Source organism: Cryptotermes secundus, unplaced genomic scaffold (genome assembly GCF_002891405.2).
Source record: "Cryptotermes secundus unplaced genomic scaffold, Csec_1.0 scaffold75, whole genome shotgun sequence".
NCBI lineage: Eukaryota > Metazoa > Arthropoda > Insecta > Blattodea > Kalotermitidae > Cryptotermes > Cryptotermes secundus.
This window is the reverse complement of record NW_019737390.1, coordinates 13,208-37,058: the sequence shown is the minus strand read 5'-3', so window position 1 is coordinate 37,058 and position 23,851 is coordinate 13,208. Positions and strand designations below refer to the sequence as shown.

The window sequence follows — 23,851 nt, the reverse complement described above, 5'->3', positions numbered from 1 at the left end:
ATTCTGCCTGTGGTTCTCTACGGGTATGAATTTGGTCTCTGATATTAAGGGAGGAACATAGACTTAGGGTGTTCAGGAGAATATTTGGACCAAAGAGAGATTAAGTGACAGGAGGCTGGAGAAAACTGCATAATGAAGAGCTTCATAACTTGTACTCTTCTCCAAGTATAATTAGAATGATCAAGTCAAGGAGGTTGAGGTGAGCAGGGCATGTAGCACAAATGGGAGAGAAGAGGAATGCATATAGGATATTGGAGGGGAAAGCCGAATAGAAGGAGACCACTTGTGTGAACAGTATTAAAATGGATCTTAGAGAGATAGGATGGGATGATATGGATTGGATTGATCTGGCTCAGGACAGGGACCAGTGGAGGACTCTTGTGGACACTATAATGAACCTTTGGGTTCCGTAAAATGCTGGGAAATTCTTAAGTAGCTGTAGAATTGGCGGTTTCTCAAGAAGGGCTCAGCTCCACAAGTGAGTGAGTGAGTGAGTGATGGCTATTCCTTGTTTGTATGAACTCGCTAGGTTCAGATCATTTATTCTAAATAAGGAAAGAATATTAAAAAGATACATGATTGTATTTTGTTATAGCAGCAACAGTGGAAAACCTTAGTGGTGTCAGTTTTGAAGTCAGGAGCTTATCCTGTAGCCTTCAAATGCAAATAGATTAACTATGATAGTCCTCTATACAAATAGTGTGTTCTGCTTTATGTTTGTAGTGGCCTTTATTTATTATAATACTTGAGAAATTTTTCCAGATAAGGACAGCAGTAGGAAGGAATTTATATTACACCTCGCATACAATTTGGCAAAATTTCTAAAATAATTTCCCATTATTTTCCTGTACCTTATCTTATGCTCTTACCACCTGACCATGTGATATTCACAAAACAAGGAAAAAACCGTGTAACTTACAGTAAACTGAATCCATATTTTCAGTAAGACAGTATAAATAGCTATAACAGTTGACTAGTTTGCAGCATTATACCATCTGAAGATGACCAATTTGGTTCAAAATATGTAGTGGGGTGGATTTTAAATAAACATTAAATTTCACAAAGTTGTATTAATAGTTCCTGAAAGCATAATATATAATTTTATTAACATAAGCTTATATTAGGGATACAGGAGAAAACAGTGTACAAATTTTAAATTTTTGTAACGTATAGTGTGACTTTTTCCACTCTACATCCTCACCACATGAGAATCATCAGATTGTCTGAAGACACTGGTATAATAGAGAAATGCTGCCAACTTCATCTTTCATAAAATTAATTCAGGAAATATTTTCAGTATGTTTTGAACATATACAGCAAGCAGCTAAATAACCTAAGAGCTGGAAGAGATTCAGAGCTCCAGAAACTCCCTGTAGTTGATTTCCCTCACATGGGACTGTTGAAGATGACAAATCTTCTGCTTCTCACTTCTGGTTTTCTCCAACTAAGCTGCTTTTCCTCCTCCTCTTATGATGATGTCATACTAAAGTTTCTGAATGGTATATGTGAATGTGGGCGTTTGGATTTAATGCTTCATTGGGCTTTGCTGATTTTCTTTGAGGTCTTTTAACAGGTTAGGAAATAGGTGTCAGGTATGTAACACAAGAAGGCAAGGGGGACTGAGATTCATGTGTTCCACACTGCTGATATGTAGAATAAAACACTTCTAGTACTACACAACAGATTTATTAATCCACATTCATGGTACACTTTGCACATATCTACAGTTAATGTAGGTTAGTATTTGCATAGGTTATGTCTCAGAGTCACTGTTAAAAGTTGTTTAACAAGGGTTTTTAACAATCTAAGGATGCTTGTGTCCCAACAATCAGGGATTATCATGGGAGCTCTGTGAGAACTTACATTATATGATGAAATACATGTAAGCAGTAATCAGTGATTACTGTCACCCATCTGTCATTTAATCTTTGTTTCTGTCTGTCTTTTTAACTGTCAAGTTCAGTGTTTCCTATTTATAGTGAATGAAGTGGCTCTGTGGGTTGTTTAATTGGAGTACTTTCAGTTCTGTCATTGAGCATCATCCCAGATAATACACAGTATATCCTTGGGATATGCCATAGGCCTGACCAGACAGTATGGTGTCACACCCAAGTTAGTGACATCTGAACCGGCACAAGGCCGTAGAATAATGGAGGTCAGAATCACATCCAGTGACATGAAATTTAAATCAACTTTGTGACAAGATTGTTTAATGTATCTGTGTAGAGGACAGTTTTCTCTAGTTTAGAGAATTTGAATGGCTGTCAGTTTGTACCATTTGGCCAGTTTCTGAGTGTCGCTGTGCACTAGTAGGCGGTTCTTGGTCTACTACGCTGCTGCAGACCTGAGTGAAGTGATCTGTCCAGACTTGTGTGGAGATTTCTACAAAAAAAGACAAAGAAGCACATTAATCACCATTCACAGATTGTTATGGCAAAAACCGAATTAAACCACCTATAAGTCATTTTAGTAGTTGGACTCTGTTTGGATACATGCATTGTAGGAGCCGAGTTCCTTCACATGGAGTTTCAGTCTATAACAAAAATTATAATCCATAGTTAGTAGGTAATTGAGGGAATAAGGGTCTGTCAGGGTACAGACCCAGTGTGTTAACAGCATTTATCGTGAAGGCAATATGAAGGTAAATGTATACAAAAGATATAACTTCCAAAGAGCAGTCTCTGATGAGAATTTCAGACATCCACTTTACAGCCCTACCTCAAACTATGACTTCCCAACTTAAGAATTTCTGAGCTTATGATTCCATTAAATTAACATATATTAGACTTATGCTCCAAATTTTCAGTCTTGTGACTCAGAACTCAAATTTGAGAGGGGCTGATGATGTCAGATTTTGATAGAATGTTAATGTAATTGTTTATAAAGTTTGTAAATGCTCTGGTAGCTCAAACTGTAACTTTTAACAATCTTTGGTAAAGTATCAAATTATTGTTTAAAATTGTTAATACTTTAAATGTTCAATATCATGTTATTTAATGTCCTTTTATGAAAAAAAAATGTAATTGAACCATAATTGGAGTTAAAATACTGAAAAATGGGTCTGAGTCTTAAGGTCCAGGAATGTAACACTGTCTGCCCAGTGTCATAATGAATTTGACTTTTGACTTAGTTTCAAGAATAAATTAATTTGAAAGGCCAAGCTGTGACTGTATTTAAAATGTGTTAATTTAATTTTGGGGGTTGCTGCTTCACTCTGATAACAAAAAATAAAGATGTGACAGATTCTTCATGGGTTTCTATAATGTTTTAGTCCTGAGGGTCCAGTTTTTACTCCACAGATGGCGTGAGCGTTAGGCACAAAATGGTTTCGCAAAATTCTCAGTTTAATCCTATGCATCAGTTTTTATGGAACTGATTTTTTGGTTAGTCTTGTAGCATAAAACTTTCACCTCTCTTTCTATATTTTTTAAGTCTGTGCATGCTTTGTCACAGTTTTGTATTATATTTCCCATTATCTCCTTTAGACAAAACCTGGTCTCAGTTGATTATATAACTGCAGTTACACTGATATTGGTTGTCCAATGATTGAAGTTAGTTCTTTCTAAGGGATGCAGTACAGTAGGCATCTCCCCCCTCTCCTGAAGACAGATACAGATCCAGTTTTGGAAACTTTGTGTTCTATGCTTTCTAGAATACTAGACGATGGACAAAGTCCTAAAACCCAGTAATTCCAAATGTTATGCATCATCGTCAGAACCCTTTAGAGATTTGTGTACAGCACCTAAAAAGAAATTTCTTGTTAGAATATCGTTATATTATACAATATCAGGTTATGGTAAAGGTGAAAAGATAAAGTTGTCCTTGTGCTATTAACCGCATGGAGACGTATGGGGGAATGGAGGTATAGGTCCATCATTCTTGACCTTGTCACTAGATTGAGGTAGATGGTCAGCTTCACGTCCCTTCTGCTTTACCCCAAGGATTGGGTTCCTGGTACCCATTGGATAGGACCCTGGATGTACCTCAGAGCTGGTCTGGATGCTATGACAAAAACAAAATCACTTCCCTTGCCGGGTATCGAACCCAGGCTAGGATAACTAATTTTTACCGTGTTCAAAAGTAATATTTGCTTGCGAGAATCTTATAATGCATACGAGTATAAAGTCAGGTGTTCTGCAACTGTAGGCAATTGCTGGGCCTTATTTGAAAATATATTTCGCATTGCCAATGTAAATTTTGTCGCCAAAATAACATAACGCACCGTATTTAGCCCTACATAACCTCTTACACATAAGCTACTTCAGTGAACGTCCAGAAGTTACTAGATTCATCAATAATAGAAATTATTAAACTGTCAATACATGCCCCGTTTGTTCTTAATGGGGTGAGACTGAGTCCGCTTGGTACTGCGTCCACTATTGCCCTATTGTACCAGCCCCACATGACAGATGATGGTGACTGTGGAGTAACTGGTGGATTGAAAATTGGCAAGGAAACAAAAGTACTCGGAGAAAACATGCCTTACTCTCACTTTGTCCACCACAAATCCCACATGATCTGACCCGGGCTCGAACCCGGTCCGCCGTACTGGAAAGCCAGCGACTAACCGCCTGAGCTATGGTACGGCCTACATACCCCGTACTTAGTCACTGAATTGTACATACATTTTTCCTGTACCACACCTAAGATGCCCCGCGTTATACCAAATCAATTCCATTTTAACTTTCTTAACAACATAAGAAAGACCACGATAGTTTTGACGTTTTCACCCAAAAATGGTCATTTCTTTCCACAGTATAACGATATTATAATTTATTTATTTACAAACCAGCTGACAGTGATCCATGCCACCGAAATATGTAATGGTTGAATGAGACAATAAATTTGAATAAATTTTAATATTTTATTGAGCTTAAGGTAACGTATTAACATTTAATTGACTCTGCTTTTGTGGAGACGACTTCCATACCTCGGTACTGTAGCAAAAGAGGATCATAATAAATAAATAGAAATAAGCATACATCACCAAAGACCGAAGCGTAGAGAGAAGGCTCACGTTAAGCTTCCTTTTTGAAGCATCTATTCTTTTTTCTAATATCTCACAGGAAACACAGCGCGTCTCAGTTTTAAGAACCAGTTGATTAATGCTATATTTAAAGATACAATCTATATTTATTCTGATAGTCATTTAGTGTTAAGCAGATTGTACTCACAGCAGCCAATGTTCTTTGAAATGCTAAAATTGAGGCCAGAAGAACACACGAGTCGTAAATTAACAGTTCTCATACTTCTTGAACTTGGATTCCCCAGAACCGGTTGAACAAGTATAGGAACCATTACGGAAAATTAGAAGAAGAAAAAGACTTCGAAATGAAAAACTTAATTTATATTGCTTTTATCATATAGTGTATATATATATATATAGTGTATTATAGCGGTAGTATGGGCAAGCTTATTATAAGTCGATTCAGAATCATAATAAAATTCACAGCTAACAATTTGTTATGGATACTCCGAAAATGAGAACTAAGCGTAGGGTCTAAAGTTGGCGAGCTGCTTTGTACCTCCAGGGGTATTGACATCATCATTTGAGAACCGCTGCAATAAAGTAGATTAATTTGTTTTTCTGGGCGTGTGCGACCGAATAATATGCTTTCGTAATGACGGCATGAACCTTAGGATGCCATGTGAACATGGAAATCCTTCAAGAGATGACTAACTTTCAACAGCGGAATGCCTTCCATCTACGTGAAACCTGTGACACACGGAGCCGATAAACTTCATACGAGCGAAGTTACTTGCATATTTCGTGTGTCCGCCTTTACGCCTCTTTGAACGAAATGAAAGCTCTACTCTTGAGCGCTGCTTCATTGATTTTCCCGGTGCCTCACTGGACAGCGGACCTCACGCGTAGTGTCACTCAAACCATCTTGTGTAGGATTCGTGTCTCCATTCTCGGAACGAAAGAGAGGTGAGGATAGGAAACATGGAAGGGAAATGTAGAGACACTGAAAAGAATAGCAAAGCGGAAAGAAGTAGGAAGATAGGTATAAATGATGCTAGAGAGAGACAATGAAGGAAAAGGAAGAAGGAGAAGAGAAGAAGAAATGGAATTTGACGGAGTGGTGAATGTGTTGCTTTAGCAAATATAGTGAGGAAAAGAAAGGGAAGAAAACTGAAGTTTCAAATGGAGGCAGACATGCAGATGAAGGTGGTACTTTCATTGCTGATACTATATTTACAAGGCATGACTTCAAAACATCAAGAAATACAGGGTGTTTCACGACTTTAGGGCATAACTGCAGGAGGTGATTTCCTAGGCCTTTTTGATCAAAAAAAGTTCATATAAACATGTGTCAGATTTTGGACGGTTACGGAGTTATGACCGTTTTTTCATTCCCGTACACGCCCTCGTGTGAACCATGTCTGTCATTTGGCGGGTCGCTATTTTTAGCCAGCTACAGACAGAGCGTTCTCGTTATCTCGACACTTGAGAGGTACCTAAGGCGTGGTGGGTTGGTATGTCCGGCGCGGTTCACAACTGAGCGGCAGCCTGTGTTGCGGCCGGCGGTGGCATTTTCGAAAATCAGCTTTAAGCACCAATAAATTCAAATTAAAGGTAATTTCACGAAGTTAACCTTACATTCATACTTTAAATGTATCATGTATTATGTTGGTTTATTATTTTGTTCCGTTTATTGTCAGTAATCGTTACCTTCTATTCTGAGTTTTAAACGGTCATAACTCCGTAACCGTCCAAAATCGGACACATGTTTACATGAACTTTTTTGATCACAAAGACCTACGAAATCACCTCCTGCAGTTATGCCCTAAAGTCGTGAAACACCCTGTATAAGTACCACTTTGTTAATAAAATGCGACAGAGAAATATGAGAAAATGAAAAAAATAAATCAGAAAATTATTACAACAATGAGTCATCCGATAGAGAATGGATCAGATAAGGGACCGCCTCTGTGGTCTAGTGGTCAGAGGTCCTGGCTACAGATCCAGTGGTCCCGGGTTCAATTTCGGCGATACCAGATTTTCTGACAAGTACTGGGTCTGTAACGGGGTCCACCCAGCCTCGTGAGGATAAGTGAGAAGCTACTTGAATGGAAAAGTAGTGGCTCCGGTCTAGAAAAACGAGATTAACGGCCGTGGTGATCCGTTGCGCTGACCACGTGACACACTATCCGCTAAAGTTGGTACTAACTTCGCCGACAAGCGGCGGTCGCTCGGTCGGTATACTTCACTTGTGGACTACAAGCCACGGTGTTTTTTTTTTTTTTGATCAAATAAGATGTATTGCCTTACAGGGGCCGTCCTCAGAAGCATAAAAATGAAAGGGAAATTAGCTGTACGATTGTTGTAGTTAGTTAGTTAGTTAGTTATTAGAGAGGGTAGGTTTCCCCATGCACTTAGACCTGTAGTGGTCCGTTGTGCTTCCCTCTACGATTTCTACCAGCCTCTATATCCTACCGGCATTGGTGCTTACCATCAGTCCCGCCCAGCCAGCGAGACCGGCTCTACCTGGCTGAGAAGTATCTATAATGCTTCCCCCATCTACCGGAGGTATTAGTGGCTGCTGTTGGGCGGCAAACGTCCGCAATTTTGCTCAGTGACCTCTTTTGGAGGTATGAGGTTCTTTTACGTGCCGTAAATCTACGACACGGGACCCACGGCTTAAAGTAGATAAAGCGTTTGAGTTCTGCTCACCAGGAGAACGGCAACGGCGGGATTCACCGAAAATTCTTTCGAAACAGCGCTTACATCTGCGCCGGAAGTTGGTGGTGTATGAACCATACACTAGCGGGTTCATGCACGAGTTGGATACAGCCATAATGAACAGTGCGTCCTGGAGCCTGGAATCCACTTGCTCGGCGCTGTCTCTGTCAAACATGTACCTGAGGAAGAGAGCGAAGAGATGTGACGTGTATGAATCCTAGCTTCTGGAGGGTACAACATTAGTCAGAAGCTAAGTCTCTTACTTGGAAGTTTAAGATTTCTCTTCAAATATGAGAGAACATGTTGAAATTCTAAACTGTGCAAGCATGTAACTTCCTTCAACACGTTTGCATTTATACGTATATCCTATTTCATCCTGCTTCTTTTGGAAATGCATAGTTATCAAGGGACCAATTAATGAGTGATGCTATAAAATAGAGCTTGATGACTGCAATGGAGGTGGACACTCACCACAGCGTCATCACAGCGTACGGTGTCCAGCAAAATATAAAGGCAACTACAATGGTGATGGTCATGCGTAATGTTCGCGCACGCGCACGCTCAACGTTGCTCATGTCACTTCTGCGCAGACCCAATCTTCCGCTGACCCGTTCTCCTGGATCCTGCTGTTTTCCTACAGGAAGCAAAGAAAGGTCATTTTATTCTTTCCCTGTTTTTTAGTTTCTTGTGGTGGGCTGAGATTGAGTCTATTTGGTACGTCGCCCAATAACTGGCCTACTGTACCAGCCCCAGATGATAGATGATGAATGTGGAGCAGTCGATCGAATGAGAACTGGCGAGGGAAACCGAAGTACCCGGAGAAAACTTATTCCAATGCCACATTGTCCACCACAAATCCCACATAATCTGGCCTGGGCTCGAACCCGAGCCCCTGCTGTGGGAAGTCGGCGATTAAGCGCCTGAGCTAAGGCACGGCCTTCTACTTTGAAGTTATAAAGAACATGACAACGACTCTTACACCCCATTCAGGGCCCTGGCCTCTTTTTCAGTTCCGTAATCATTTTTCACAGACGGTAGACTCCTTGGACGAGTGACCAACTCGTCACAAGGCCTCTACCTAAATACAGCAAAATATAAACACAGACTAAATTCAGACACACACACACACACCCAGTACATGCCTCAAGTGGAATTCGAACCCCCGATCCTAGCGTCAGAGAGAACGAAGACAGTTCATGCCGTAGACCGCGGCCACTGTGACCGGCTCGTTTTTACTTTACAAAGATGGAAAGTACAGTTTAAGGGTTTAAAAACAACAGAGGACTCGGCAAACTGACTAACTGAAATGAATATAACATGGTAATTATTCTTTGAAAAAAAAAACACTTTCATTCAGGCACTAATGGAAATTATACTCGTGAGTAAAGTTGAAACTCTAAACGTCTGCAGACTCCCACGTTTGTAGGTTGTACGCTTGTACCTCGTATGTTTCTTTGCCATAAACTAGCCTGAATATAAATAGCTCGCATTGAATTTTTGTTCTAGGCATGCTCTTTTGGTTTAATGCGAAAAACAATTATTCGAATTTGTCAGACGAAGCTACACAATTGCTACTTCATTTGTCAAAAGAAGCTTGTGCGAAACTTGTACTTCTGTTTTCGCTGTGATGAGAAAAATGTTCACTCTTGATAATAGAGAAGGAACTACAATTTGCCATTTCATGACCGACGCCATGATTTGTTAAACCGTGCGCCGAAAAGCAACCTCATTCATTACACTGCCAAAAAAATGCAACCTGTGCATCGAGATATCGCAGGATATCTTATTATGGCTTGTAAACCCGTTGCTGGGGAACGGCTGCGAAATAAGTAACTATACAACTTTTTCTTATTTTCTTTCTTCCTCATGCTCCCACTTCGGAGCATAAGGCTGATTTCTCAGTTTCATGATCATTTTACAGACGGTAGGACTCCTTGGACGGGTTATCAGCTTGTTGCAAGGCCTCTACCTAAACACAGGACAACACAAACACAGAATAAACGCATACACACACCATACATCCATGCCTTGAGTGGGATTCGAACCCACGATCCCGGCTTCCAAGCGAGCGAAGACAGTACATGCCTTAGACCGCCCGGTTGCCGTCACCTGCAAACTATGCAATAGCCGTTGCTAATTCACGGCTTCGCAAACATTCAGTCGTTGTGAACTGTTGCTGTTAGTAGCTGGTAGCTGGGTCCGAGGGCAGTTCGGGAAACCAGAGGAAAAGGAACGTCAACTGTAGGAAGCCGCTAACAAGCAATGACAATGAAGACGTTATTGTGGACACTAGTGTGCGTGTGTGTGGAATAGTGAACTGTGAAATTTAGTCACGGGCTGTACCAAAGAGCCCAATAAATTCGGTGATCAATCTGAAACCCGTCTATAGTCACACTCCATATCACATGACAATATTATTGGTGAGTAATATGAAAGTATCATATCTGTTAAATATATTGAATTTTATTACAAATGCAGCGGCTAATCTCCGGTTATATTATGGAAAACAAACCATCGGTCTTTTGTAACGCAGCACAGAAGTTCACAATTCCTTTGAGATGTCACGTACGAATGAACAGAATGTATCAAATGTTAAACTAGAATCCTCGGAAACATGAAACCGAATACATTTACCGGGAAACGTACTCACAGTAAACCCCTACCCTAGTCCGCGCCATAGCTCAGGCGGTTAGTCGCTGGCTTCCCACCGCGGCGGCCCGGTCTTGTCAAGTGCGATTTGTGGTGGAAAAAGTGGCGCAGGGGCAGGTTTTCTCCGAGTACTTCGGTTTCCCTTGCCAATCTTCATTCCACCAATTGCTCCACAATCACCCTCACCTATCATCTGTGGCTGGTACAATAGTCCAGAAGTGGCCGCAGTAGAAGGGACTTAGTCCCACCCCACTAGCAATAAAAGAAACCCTTATCCTTCCCCCTCCTTTCCAACAACACCCCACGTGACACCCACCTACCGTCCCCCAACTATACCGCCTCGCAACTATATACCGAAGCGTACCGAAGTTATACGCAAGTGCCCTCACAAAAAAAATCTGTTTTCACGGAACCGTTGCCACTATTTTACTATCATCAAAATGGGGGCTTAAACACAGAGCACAGTAGCCACGAAATACGTAAGTACGTGCACTGTCTTACTTATATACGCGTTCAAGAATCTTTAAAGAAACATTAACCTGCACATTCAAACAGCTTTGATACCGCTTTTAATCCTTGCAGCCAATCCAGCCGGAACTGGGTTCGTACCCAAAACAATGCCGTTAGACTTTACAGAGCAATAAGAATACAAGAGATAGACCTTACATAGCGTGAATGAAACATGATTTAAAATATTGAGAAGGGCCCCAGCACAGCAGTTTGCCCATCTCGACCACAACAAAACGGAGCAGACCAATAATTAGACCCCGCGTAATCTGTTTTCATATTATTAATTTTTAATCTTTTAACTTTTCTAATCGCAACTTGTAACTTTAATTCGCATGGAAGAAGCAAGGAAATTACCAAAACATCATAAATGTAGTCTCTATTCCAGCCGAGATTTGAACCGGACAAGGCAGAAGCATTACCGCCTGAATCAAATTGCTCGGTATTTCGTATTTGGAGGGGAGAAATCTTGCGTTTTGGGTCACAGAAATATGTAATCAAACCGATGGAAGATGAATAATATCCTAACTATTTAACTAACTGAATAGAACATATATCTACTTCGAAAACCAGCAGTCGTTCACTGCGTAAAAAATTCCCAGTATTTCATGAACACCAAATGTACTCACAAAAGGACGCTATTGGTCCTCATTCAGAAACCGAATCATGCGCTCCTTAACATCACGTTAACAGAAATTCTAGGTAAAAATTAAGCTATCCCTGTAACAGGCCGTGGAGGCCCATATGGTTGTGAGACGTCAAGGCTCCCACGTTTTCTAGACAATTGGCTCCTAGATAGCGGTGACGTCAGTCTTAGGCGCCGGCCGCCCTTTACCCCCAGGAAGTTTCCTAGTACTCATTTCTGTTAGAGGTTGGGTCAACCTCAGGGCTATAGTGCGGCTGGAAGAATTAGGTCAATTGAAAATACGGTGACCTCATCGGGAATGGAACCCGGGATCTTCGGGCTTGTAGCATAGTGCCTCAACGAACTACGCTACTGCGTGTCCCCAACATAAATTTTACTATTGTAAATTAACTTATGTTAATGTAGCGGGAGGATATAGAAGAATTTTAATTTTATGGTTTACCCATGTCATTGTAACAATTGCTTGTATGTGTCTTGTGGCATAGCCCCTAACCACGAGGACGTATTGATTCAAATATTAAAGTATGAGGTGCTCATAAAGTAATTCGGAGTTGATGAATTTAAATAACCCGACGCTAAATGATCTCCGTGGTTCGTGGGAAATATTGTTAGGACAGTGAAATCATGGAAAGGAAATATGGCCTAGAGAGAAATCACGGGTCTTGTTATGATTGTTCAGTGATAGAGCTATTAGGAAGTTAATATTTAGGAAGAATGAAATGTGAAGGCAATATTAAAATTGATATCAATAATCGTGGCCTTCAAGAGCATTGACTTGATTTAGAAGTTTTGTTTTGTGCGAGATTTTATATTATCCTCGTTGCACCTGGAGTTTTGTTTTCATCTGTCTTAAGTTGTATAGACATCTTAACCTCTGTAAGTAAACTTAACCCTCCAGACCTCTTGTTCCACTGGATCTGCTGGCGACGACACACAAGATGCGGGTGTAGGCGAAGCTGATGAACAGCAGAGGTAGGAAGTACATGGCCACCACGCAGAAAACGTTGTACACCATCTCCTGGCGGGGTGTCTCGAAGAAACCGAACGTGACGCACTGGTAGAAGTTGGGAATCTCTGGATGTTCTATCACGTGGAACACCACGCTCTGCATACATGAAACTCAGTTAAGGAAAACGATGCAGTAGGTAACTCCTTGGTAAAGCAACTACAGGCTGTAACTAGGATTACAGATAGGAATAAATGCAACTAGAACTACTATTTTGCAACACTGCTCACCGCCATTGTCTGTCTCCAAGCCATGGCGTTCATTCTCCGTCACTCACTCATGGACTGAACCTTTCTTGATAAGCCGCCAATTGAGTTGTTACTCAACAACTTCCCTAGCATTTTATGGAACCCGAAGGTTCATTACAGTGTTCACAAGAGCCCTCCACTGGTCCCTTTCCTGAGCAAGATCATTCCAATCTATACCATCCCATTCTATCACTCTAAGATCCATTTTAATATTGTCCACCCACCTACGTCTTGGTCTTCCCAGTGGTCTTCTTCCTTCCAGCTTTCCCACCAATATCCTATGTGCATTACTCTTCCCTCCATTCGTGCTACATGCCATACCCATCTCATTCTCCTTCACTTGATCGTTCTAATTATACTTGGAGAACAGTACAAGTTATGAAGATTCTCATTATGCAGTTTTCTCCAACCTCCTGTCACTTCATCCCTCTTAGGGTCAAATATTCTTCTCAGCACCCTGTTCTCAAACACCCTCAGTCTATGTTCCTCCTTTAAAATAGAGACGAAGTTACACACCCATACAGAAACACAGGCAAAATTATAGATTTGTATGTTATAATTTTCATGTATTTAGACAGCAGACGAAAAGACAAAAGGTTCTGGACTGAATGATAGCAAGCATTAACCGAGTTCGATCTCTTCTTAATTTTCACCTTAATCAGGTTTTGAATTGTTATAGTCGTTCTCAAATATCAGAACTGTGTCACATTTTCAAAACATCTCTTACCTATCTTTATGTCAGTGGCCGCGCCATAGCTCAAGCGGTTAGTCGCTGGCTTCCCACAGCGGCGGCCCGGGTTCGATCCCGTGTCTGGTCAAGTGGAATTTGTGGTGAACAAAGTGGCGCTGTGGCAGGTTTTCTCAGAATACTTCGGTTTCCCCTGCCAATCTTCATTCCACCAATTGCTCCACAATCACCCTCATCTATCATCTGGGGCTGGTAGAATTGGCCGAAAGTGGCCGTAGTACAAGGGACTTAGTCCCACCCCACTAGCAATAATAAATAAAAAATAATATCATCTTTATGTCATCATTTTGCCCTGCATTTTGGTGACGAGACAGCAACATATACTTAGTTTCCTCTGTGTTTAAATCCAGAGCGACCTGTTTACTAGCGTCAATTAAAGTTTCTTTGTTTCTCTTTATGATATCTATATTATCATCCAGTAGATTCACACCATCAAGTTACATTTCAGTATTGTAGGAAAAACAGATTTATGTTTAGACACCAGCTTCTGTGCCGTCCTTCAAAATGTGAGGTTAGCATTCTTGTGAAGGATTTTATCTAAAAGGGATACATGCAAGATGGATAACATAGGACGATTCATCTAACACTACGGTACAATTTCCATTGTTCGCCTGAGGAATCCTAGTGTCCTTGTTAAGTTTCAACGATCTTAAGGCTTCGAATTTTGTCCTTGCTCTGTTAGGTGCAAAAGCTTTTGAAGTCTCAAGCACAGACCGAATGTTCCAGTTAAATTCCATACACGGTACAGAAGGGAGTTTGGATACAAGTAATTCTGCTTCAGATACCATAGAGAGGTTGGAATGTGGAACTGCCACTACAAAGATTAATTGTTCAGAAAGGTTTCCTCGGATTCTGTAAAGACGTTTCGAAATTTAAAGTGAACTTCGAGCCAGCAACATGGTCTACTTTTGGTTTTTAAGAAAACCTTAAAATTTACAGACATACATCGCGTTCTGTTTGTGGAAGACGTTTCTAAACTAGATTTGCGCAGTGACGAAAATCAGCTGTTGGCCGAACTACTTTCAGATATCAGGAAAGAATTTTCTATATATTCCAGCAGTTTTCAAAAAGGAGGATACTGAGATTCAAAACTAACTGCACATTGTTCTAACATATGTGAAAACTTTTGTGGCCTACTTAACGTTACAACAGAGCACGGATTCTGTCAACCTTCTCAGGGACCCAATATTGGGGCCTACTGCCCCAAAAGCAGTACTTCAATTATTGTTATAAATCTTGGCTAAGTTTTTGGCTAGGCGTGCCATATTTTTACCAAAATAGTCCTGTAATTTTCAAGAAGAATCCTGATATGTAACTTATTTCGCCTAAAAATTATCCCCAATTGTTTTGTTTTATTTTTGTCAGCATTGAAATATTTATTTATTATATTTGTTTGGCAATTTATATTCTTTCAACTTTGAAATAGCAACTTCGGCCTCAAGACGACTAGGCTCAGCTCTCTGTACCTTAATCTGCCTAAAATCACTGACCCTGTGTACATTCAGTAGCTGAGAGCAGTTATATATTCCACATATTCAAAATGTTGTGGGAATCTGCAAGCAGATCAAAATTCTCAAGTTTACCAAGTTATTTCTAGGTTGTTAACCCTTTTTAAATGTTTTCTTCGTCTACGTAGGTCTCTAATATTCTTGTACTTACTGTTCGTTGCAAGCTCATCAATTTTGTCTCTCAGATATCCCCTCCTTTTATTCCTGAAATGCTGCTAGCTTCACGTCTTATTGTTCCGTTTAACCCCATTTATTTCGCTTGGATCCTGTAACCATTGCAGTCTCTCTCGCTTCCTTTATTCTGCCTGTTTGAACATGTTTCGTCGAACCATGGCTTACGCTTCTTCACCTCGTAATTATATTGTCACGTGTCCGGCGTTCCGTGTCAAATAATTAATGGATTACGGATTTGGTGAACCGGTTTATTTGAGAATTACGCTGGCGGAACTACAGACAATTATAACACTTCGTAACTGCGTAAAATGATCACACTCTAATGTTCACTGTGACTGCGCCACACGAATACTTCTCCCTGCTTTCCTCTTGCTTCTCTTCTGATCTTGTCTCTCTTCTGGTTAGCTATTTTACTGGTCGACCCTTTCACAGTTACAATTCCACTCACCCTGACGTAACTTCTTCCAGACGATGCCACCTGACTAAGCCATCGAATCTGATCTGCTCTTCTCTGCTCTCACCTCCGCTCCGGTCTGATCTCCGATCTGTCCTCTCACTTCTCTTTCTGTTCACCAACGCTCTCAGTTTCATATTTAATTGTCTTACCGACTAAGAGACAGCATCTCCAATGGTTCCTATTTCGCGTCTTCAGCATATTGGTTGCCGTGACAACCGAGGCTTTTCAGTAACCGTTACGTAGGAACTGCTACGCGAAGCTCCCCTCAGCAAGTGGGGAATCATTCAAATACCCGGCGGAGGTCGTCGAATTTTTAAGGGCGGATTCAGGGAACAAGTCCTCCGGGAGGGACTTTAAGCTGTGGGTCCCGTGTCGTAGATTTACGGCACGTAAAAGAACCTCATACCTCCAAAGGAGGTCACTGAGCCAAAATTGCGGACGTTTCCCGCCCAACAGCAGTCACTAATTCCTCCGGTAGATGGGGGAAGCATTATATATACTTCTCAGCCAGTAGGGCCGGTCTCGCTGGCTGGGCGGGACTGATGGTAAGTACCAATACCGGCATGATATAGAGACTGATAGAAATCATAGAGGGAAGCACAATGGACCACTACAGGTCTAAGTGCATGGGGAAACCCACCCTCTGTAATAACTAACTAACTAACTAAGTGGGGAATCAGGCTTTCAGGCGTTGTGTCACAATATCTAAAAGTTTCCCAAGCTTGAAATATTTACCTCATCGTCAAATTCCTCCACACCTAGGAACCTATTTGAGATTTCAACCGGATAACAATATATACTTTTTACTTCGTTTATTTTCTTCAGAATGAACTTCTCGATGTGAAATTTGTGCTCTGTTTGTTCACTGTCGGTCTCCCTTTAACGCTTGCCACCGACAGATAGTGTTCAGAATCACAGCCCACTCTCCTGAAGGATCGGATATCCAGTATATTTTTTTGCTGTCTTCTCTTTCCATCAGGAGATATGCAAGCAAAATTATGAATATTAAATTGTGGGAACATTATACTTTTCAGTCAGATTTTTGGATGTGGCAAAATTTATTGCTCTAGCTCCATTAACATTACTAATTTCGTGTAAATTCTCACTCTCAATTGTTAATTTTAAAATTTCTTCCCTACCTAATTCGTCAGTTAAATTTTTAACAGACTTTTATATGGTATTTACGGAAATACCGAATACACATTCTGGTTCCTCACAAATGCTGTCCTCTATATCATCAATTTTATGTTCTGTTGGGGCGACTTCTTAGTATTATATATGATATCCTATCACTAACGAACTCTACGCCATTAATTGCCGATATAATTCTCTTATGTACGAAAAAACCTGTACCTAATTCACGACTTTCATTCCCCTTTCCATAGAAAAATGTTTATTGGCCTCAGGTTCGGTGCCGCCCCTGTCATATCTGACCTCCTGTATTCACAATAATTCTAACTTATATTTTGAGGTTTATTTTGAAAATTCTTGAGCGAATCATCAAACACATATTTCTTAGAGTTCCTACCGTTGCAGTTACAAGAGCTATCCGGGACAGGTTCTATAACTGCAAACCATAATCAGCCCTACACATATTTGATGAAGTCCTGCAGCAAGCCCAGTTTCCCGCTGCCTGCATCATGTTGGCTTTTTGCTCGATTTTCCCTTCGAAATTGAATATGGTGGCAGTTTAGTCTTGGGAAACTTCATATGACTTTATTGGTTCTACAGTGTTATATCTCAGAAGATAGAACTCTCGTGGTCACAGCGGTCACAGCTGTGAGAGTGTTCCTTGGGGTATGAGACTTGTCTTGGTGGAGTTATTAAAACTTCTGCCACACAGAACAGCCGGCGTATTGTGGCGGCTTTTAAGGACACAGTAATTGTTTTCAATTAGTTTTGTAAAGTTTAAATCAATTTTTTCTCTCTTAATGGCTCTACTATCCTTTGGACCTTGACCCATTTTTCCGTTCCTGAATTTATACACAATCGGTAGGACGCCTTGGGCGGCGATCAGTCTGTCGCAAGGGCGCTACCTACATATAGGACAACACAAAGAAAAAATAAACACACACAGACATCCATACCTAGGGTGAGATTTGAACCCATGGCCACAATGTTCAAGCGGGCAAGGCGATTTAGGCCTTAAACCGCCCGGCGACTGTGATCGGTAAACCAATTAAATATGAACTGCAAAATCTGTGTAGTAGAACAAAATGGGGTAGAGATTAATATAGACAGCTTCCTTCAGACGGTTACTGATAGCTGTAGGAAAATGTGCCAGACGTCTCGAATATTTTCGTCTGTTTCCTGCGTTATTTGCCCTGATGCACAGTGACGAAACAGTCTAATTATCTTCTTCCTTTTGTGCCCGTAATGTAGGCCTAATTCGGACAGACTCTAGCTTTTAAAGAATTCTGACGATGGTGTATGATACTCAGAACTTTTGGACTTTGTCTACCGTCCGATATTCTACAAATTAGAAAATTGTTTCCGAAACTGGATCTGTTTTCCGTCCTCAGGTGAGGGTGAGACACCTACACTGTTGGGTCTGTTAGAAAAGAGCTAACCGCAGTCACTGAATTGAGGTTAGCTCTTTCAAAACGACCCAACATAGTAGGTGTCCCCCCCCACCTGAGGACGGAATCAGATCAAGTTTCCAAAATGTGTGTTTTAGTTTCTAGGATACCGGAAGGTGGACAAAGTCCAAAAACCAGTAATTGTGAGGACACTGTAGTTTAATTAAGGAAATTAACTCACTCTAATGTCGTTTGTATCGTAAAACAAAGAGTAATCATTTCACATCGACGTTTAAAAGATGAACAGCATTAGGTACTTTCAAGATTGAATATACAGGATGTTCAATCAAGGAGGAAAATTCGTAACATCGTTAACCGGGCCCAATATTCTTGCTGCTCTAACTGTAACTCTAACTTTAAATGTAACGGTGAGCGTTTATCAGCTCTAATGACTCATTCTGCTATCAGCAGTTACAATAGCAATCTGTGAGGAATGCTGGGTCGGGTCAGCGGTGTTGCGAAGTTTCCTCCTTGATTGAACGCACTGTATTATCAGCAATCTCCATAGAGAGGTCAGACGTCCTTAACCTCAACAGTAAGTAGGCAAGCTTTTTTCTTCTACTGGTTTCTGCAAGAAAAAGTGACTGCCGTCCCCATTACACGAAAGGATGATCTCAGTGGCATTGTGGTCACAGTGACCTTGAACTTTCACAGATGATTACTATTTGCACAGACGGAAGGAAGATTGAATGTAGTACATCATATCTGATGGAACGTGATATGAATGCACGACGGGAAGTTATCAATTGCTCCTTTGTATTTCAATTCTTCCATCTCAGAAACTACTTAATTTATTTTAATAACATTTGGTGTTGAGACCCCACGTTATAAGCTTTGTATATCTTTTCTTTTTGCCCCATTTTTCTCCTCTGCAGTACCTACTTTACTTGAAAGTATAGTATTTGTATGTTATAATTTCGTATCATATTCATAGTTGCAAAACAGGATGATGGACAGAGTCCAAAAATCCAGTAATTCTGAGTATTATACACCATCTTAGAATCCTTTAGGATCCAGCTGTTGTTACTAAATGTTACATCAAACAAGATTATAATTAATTTTAGGCACGAATTACTTTATTACAAAAGCGATGATATGAGGTCACTTGCGATAAGGAACATGCTTGTAGGATGAATGTGTGTTTCTTAAAGAACAGTAGATTATTGCAATGCTCAAAAATAACAAGGAGTTCTACCCCATCATTCATTCATCAGTAATCTGTCAAGACGACAGGTCCACAGTCTCTTCCAAAACAGTTCCTCCACTTAATGCGATCTAGAGCTTTCTCCTTCAAATGAGAATATCCTCTTCTGTCCCCAAGGTCATCCAGCATCTTCTTACGTCTTCTTCCTCGTCTTCTGGTCACTTCTATCCGCCCCTTTATCTTTCCTTCAATAACTTCTTTTAGAAGGCAGTTACCGCGTAAGATATGACCAATCCAATTAGCCTTCCGTTTTCTTATTTCGTGTAGGATATTCCTCTGCTCACTGACTCTAAATAACACTTCTTCATTTCTCACATNNGCAATGCTATCCTGGATTTAATTTCACTAGTACACCTTCCATCATCTGTTAACAAGCTACCCAAATATTTAAAACATTTCACATTCTCCAGTTGTTTTTGGTCTATCTTTATTGTGACTGGGGTTGGTTGTCTCGAAATTTTCATTACTTTTCACAAAAATAGACAGAAAGAGAAACAAAGAAATCAAATCCAACATATGCTATTTGTAAAATAAAAATCCTATATAAACTGATTCTAAATCCACCACACTTTTCTTCCAAAGGAGTACATTACTAATAATTACGAAAGAAATAGAAATTTTCCAATCATTCTCTTTCTCGCACGGAGAAATTTAAGAAAATTTTAGCTAGAAACCGCCCTGTCTCCCTCCGGTTTGAACTCAAATCATGTAAGATTTGAAAGTTGGGAAAGACACAATGGAAATTTTATTAAAGCCTCTACACCAATAGTTCATCTTAATGCAACATCGAGGTCGCAAACCATTTTGTCAATGAGAAAACTAAAAAGACAATATGCTGTTATCCCTAACATAATTTAATCTTATAATCAATACTAGAGGATCATAGAAATACAAATAAGTTTGACAAAGCTAAGATGAGTTAAAGGTATCCTCCTCTCACCCCCAACACATAAAAAGTCAGCAATAATTAATCAGAAAAAAAAAATAGAGATATTTATGTAAGACTCTATAGGGTTTTCTCGTCTCAAAATAACATATAGATATTTTTATCTAAACACCAAATCTAATAAACCAGTCCGAACAAAAGGCAGCCAGTATCTTATCAAACCATTTACACCAACCCACAATTAAAGAACTAATGATTACGCTGTCTTTGCACAGTCAAAATACAGTAGCTCTGCAAATGGGCAGGCCATACTTAAAGAGTTCATAAGAAGAGATGTTTTTGCAAAACGGGCGGTCACTAAAAATTTGTCTAGTTTCTTTAGAATAAATGACAAAAAAAATACGGAATGGGAAGTAAATTGCATACTAATTTCATCACAACAACAATGGAGATAAATTTAACCATATATTTCAATAGAACATTCAAACGCATAAAGAAATCAACGATATACAATTATAATTTTATATATTCAAATAGATAATCAACATAGAATCCAAGGCCGCGCCATAGCTCAAGCGGATAGTCACTGGCTTCCCACCGCGGCGGCCCGGGTTCGAGCCCGGGTCTGATCAAGTAGGATTAGTGATGGACAAAGTGGCGCTGGGGCAGGTTTTCTCCGAGTACTTCGGTTTTCCCTGCCAATCTTCATTCCACCAAATTCTCCATCATCATAATCTCCCGGGGCAGGTATAATAGGCCAATCAGTGGCCGACATGCCGAGTGGACCCGGTAGGACTCCACCCCCCACTAAGCGAATTAACATAGAATCCACAAAAACTCACAGAAAGAAGAATATTCCCTAAAACTTTCACAATAAGTAAAAGTCCACAAAAGAAAGAAAATTGAACAAAATATGTGAATTTTATTCATTTCCTTAGAAACCAGATAACCCGGAGACGGGTAACACAATATTACCATAAAAATATTATTAATGCTGATGAAGCGTTAATTAAAATAAATCACGAACTCTTCCGAGATCGGTAAATAAAAATAATTATTTATCCCTGGTATCCATGGTACGAAAACAAAATTAACTTCCAAAAACAAAAGTAACCAACATTTTACAGTAAAATAAACTACAATTAAAACAAATCAATACCGACACAACAAAAGAGTAATAATTTACCCAACGAAGAACAAATAAACATTCAAAAACAGAAGTAAGATAAACCGTACCAGGCAACGAATCACAAGACAAAGAATTCATTGTAAATGAAATCCCCAACTACTAGGCCAAGCCTGATAATTTTTCTAACCGCAGCCTCAAGTGCTGCCACTCTTATCACTACTAATCTCGACGACGAGCAATGCGTACATACATTAAGGCCATTGCCATCAGAACAATCTTCAGCAAGTCACAATCACATCGACTTTCATATCGATAAATCACAACCGAGAATCTAAAAATCAACAACAAATTGTAATACACTGAAAAAATTGCACCATAACCTCAAATAAATCAAAATATCGAAACCAGAGGATTGAACAACACTCGTCAGATAAGCATGAAATTCAAGTAGGGTCCAGAGTGTATCATCTGTTACAGGGCAGATTCCTCTGAAAAGAAAAGAGTACCGCCAAATTCTTTAGGTTTCAGGACATATCTAGGCAAACAAAATTAACAAAATAAATAATAGTGCATCTAACCAACCAAAACTGGTGACAAAACTATAAGGTTCAACTCCAAATATACCAGAGCCTGTTACTGGACACGGTTCAGAGGCAGGTAAACATGGTTTCTACCTTCATAACCCTTATCCTACCGGTGCTAGTTTCACAATCTGTTTCATCAGATCTCGCGTATGCAATACATTTCATCTAGCAGTATTAATGGCCCTGGCCGTGAAAAAATATCAGATGTCAAAGGCACACAGCTAGAAACAAGTACTGATTTCCAATAATGCAGTCAGGAACATTATTTGAGGTATACATAACACGTGGCATGCATGACAGATGAGAACCTGATGTTACGCTGTACAGGGAAGGAAAGTATAAAAATGGGAGGGTGCTGACTAGACGTGTGCTTTTCAGGAAAAGTGATGATGAACTCTTGTGAAGACATAAATAAATTTTCGGTTTTAAAAAAAGACAGGAGATCTCATGAGTGCTTGTAGACTATTAGCCATGCGAGCCATGGAGCTGATTATTATTGCACACATTAAAATATAGGAATCTGACTTAAATAAACTGCGCTGTTCCTCACCTGAGGATATGCACACATCAAGGAATTGAGCCAGGCAAACAACAGCATCAACTTTCCTCTTCTTCTTGCATCACTTAATTTGAGCGGATAAATGATAGCAAAGTATCTGTCTAGAGATATGCACACTAAAACGTTCGATGATAGATATAATCCGAATGCTCTTAGGAAAAGGAAGAGCTTACATGCGAAGTTTCCGGCCAGCCACTTTGTTGTCACACGCCATGCAACTTCAAGAGGTATCATCACAAACGTCACAATCAGATCTGCTGCAGCCAGGTGTGACATAAGCAGGCTGATCCTTGACTTGCGGTGTCTCGCCCGTAACAGAGTAATGAACACAGACAAATTACCAACAGCAGCCACACTAAAGAGGACACAGTACACCGCCACCACAACACGGACATTCTGGCCGGAGTCCTCCAAACTGCGGGCTTCAACGCCGTCGTTGTTTCCATTCCACCAAGGAACATTAGAATCTTCATGAAAATTAACCGAACTACTGATGCCACTGCTACAACTTTTATTTTTCTGGCTGCAATGCCAGGGGTCCTCCTGCATTCTTACTTGCAGGGTTGACAGGCGAGATGGCTAAGCAGATGTGTAACTTCTACTACCGTTTTGGACAGCAGGGGAGGCAGGCTCGTTCATACTCGCTGGATGTGATGAGGACTGCACCCTCTCTGGGTTCCTCCATCTACACATCATATAGATCAATAACACAAGTTGTATGCGCATGCGTTAATATTTCACACCACTTCCACCATGGGCTGAAAACCCACATCTCTACCACCACCTGTTGGAATCAGTAACAAGTGAGGATTTATGTAGCGGCTGCACCGGTCTGTTCTTCGAGTCCGGTTAATCTTCGGAAAGACATTGCTTATGCTGGAGGTCAAAGTTAAATGATAAACAGGGTAGGCCGCGCCATAGCTCAAGCCGATAGTCAGTCTCTGACTTCCAACCGCGGAGGCCCGGGTTCGATCCCGGGTCTGGTCAAGTGGGATTTGTAGTGGACAAAGTGGCGCTGGGAAAGATTCTCTCTGAATACTTCGATTTCCCCTGCCAATCTTCATTCCACCAAATTCTCCATCATCGTAATTACCCGGGGCATGCTACAATAGGCCAATCAGTGGCCGCCGTGCCGAGTAGACCCAGTTGGACTCCACCCCCACTAAGCGAAATAAAAAATGATAAGTCGAGCATATTCTTTGTTAGAGCAAGGAAAGTTTTCCCTTAATCCATAGCAAATAGTGCGTAAATGTAGTTGAAGAAAATTGCAATTATTGCTT

General features: G+C 40.4%; 1 protein-coding gene across 1 annotated transcript; it reads right to left on the bottom strand.

Annotated features, from left to right (window-relative positions):
• Positions 1–1,670: 1,670 nt before the first annotated feature.
• LOC111870248 (gonadotropin-releasing hormone II receptor) lies at positions 1,671–23,491 on the bottom strand. Its single transcript, XM_023862367.2, has 5 exons — positions 22,563–23,491; positions 12,390–12,594; positions 8,159–8,321; positions 7,679–7,866; positions 1,671–2,382 (listed from the first exon to the last, which is right to left on the bottom strand). Exons 1-5 carry the CDS (start codon positions 23,118–23,120, stop codon positions 2,240–2,242), a joined length of 1,257 nt encoding a protein of 418 aa, XP_023718135.1. The 5' UTR covers positions 23,121–23,491; the 3' UTR covers positions 1,671–2,239.
• Between the last annotated feature and the right edge of the window lie 360 nt (positions 23,492–23,851).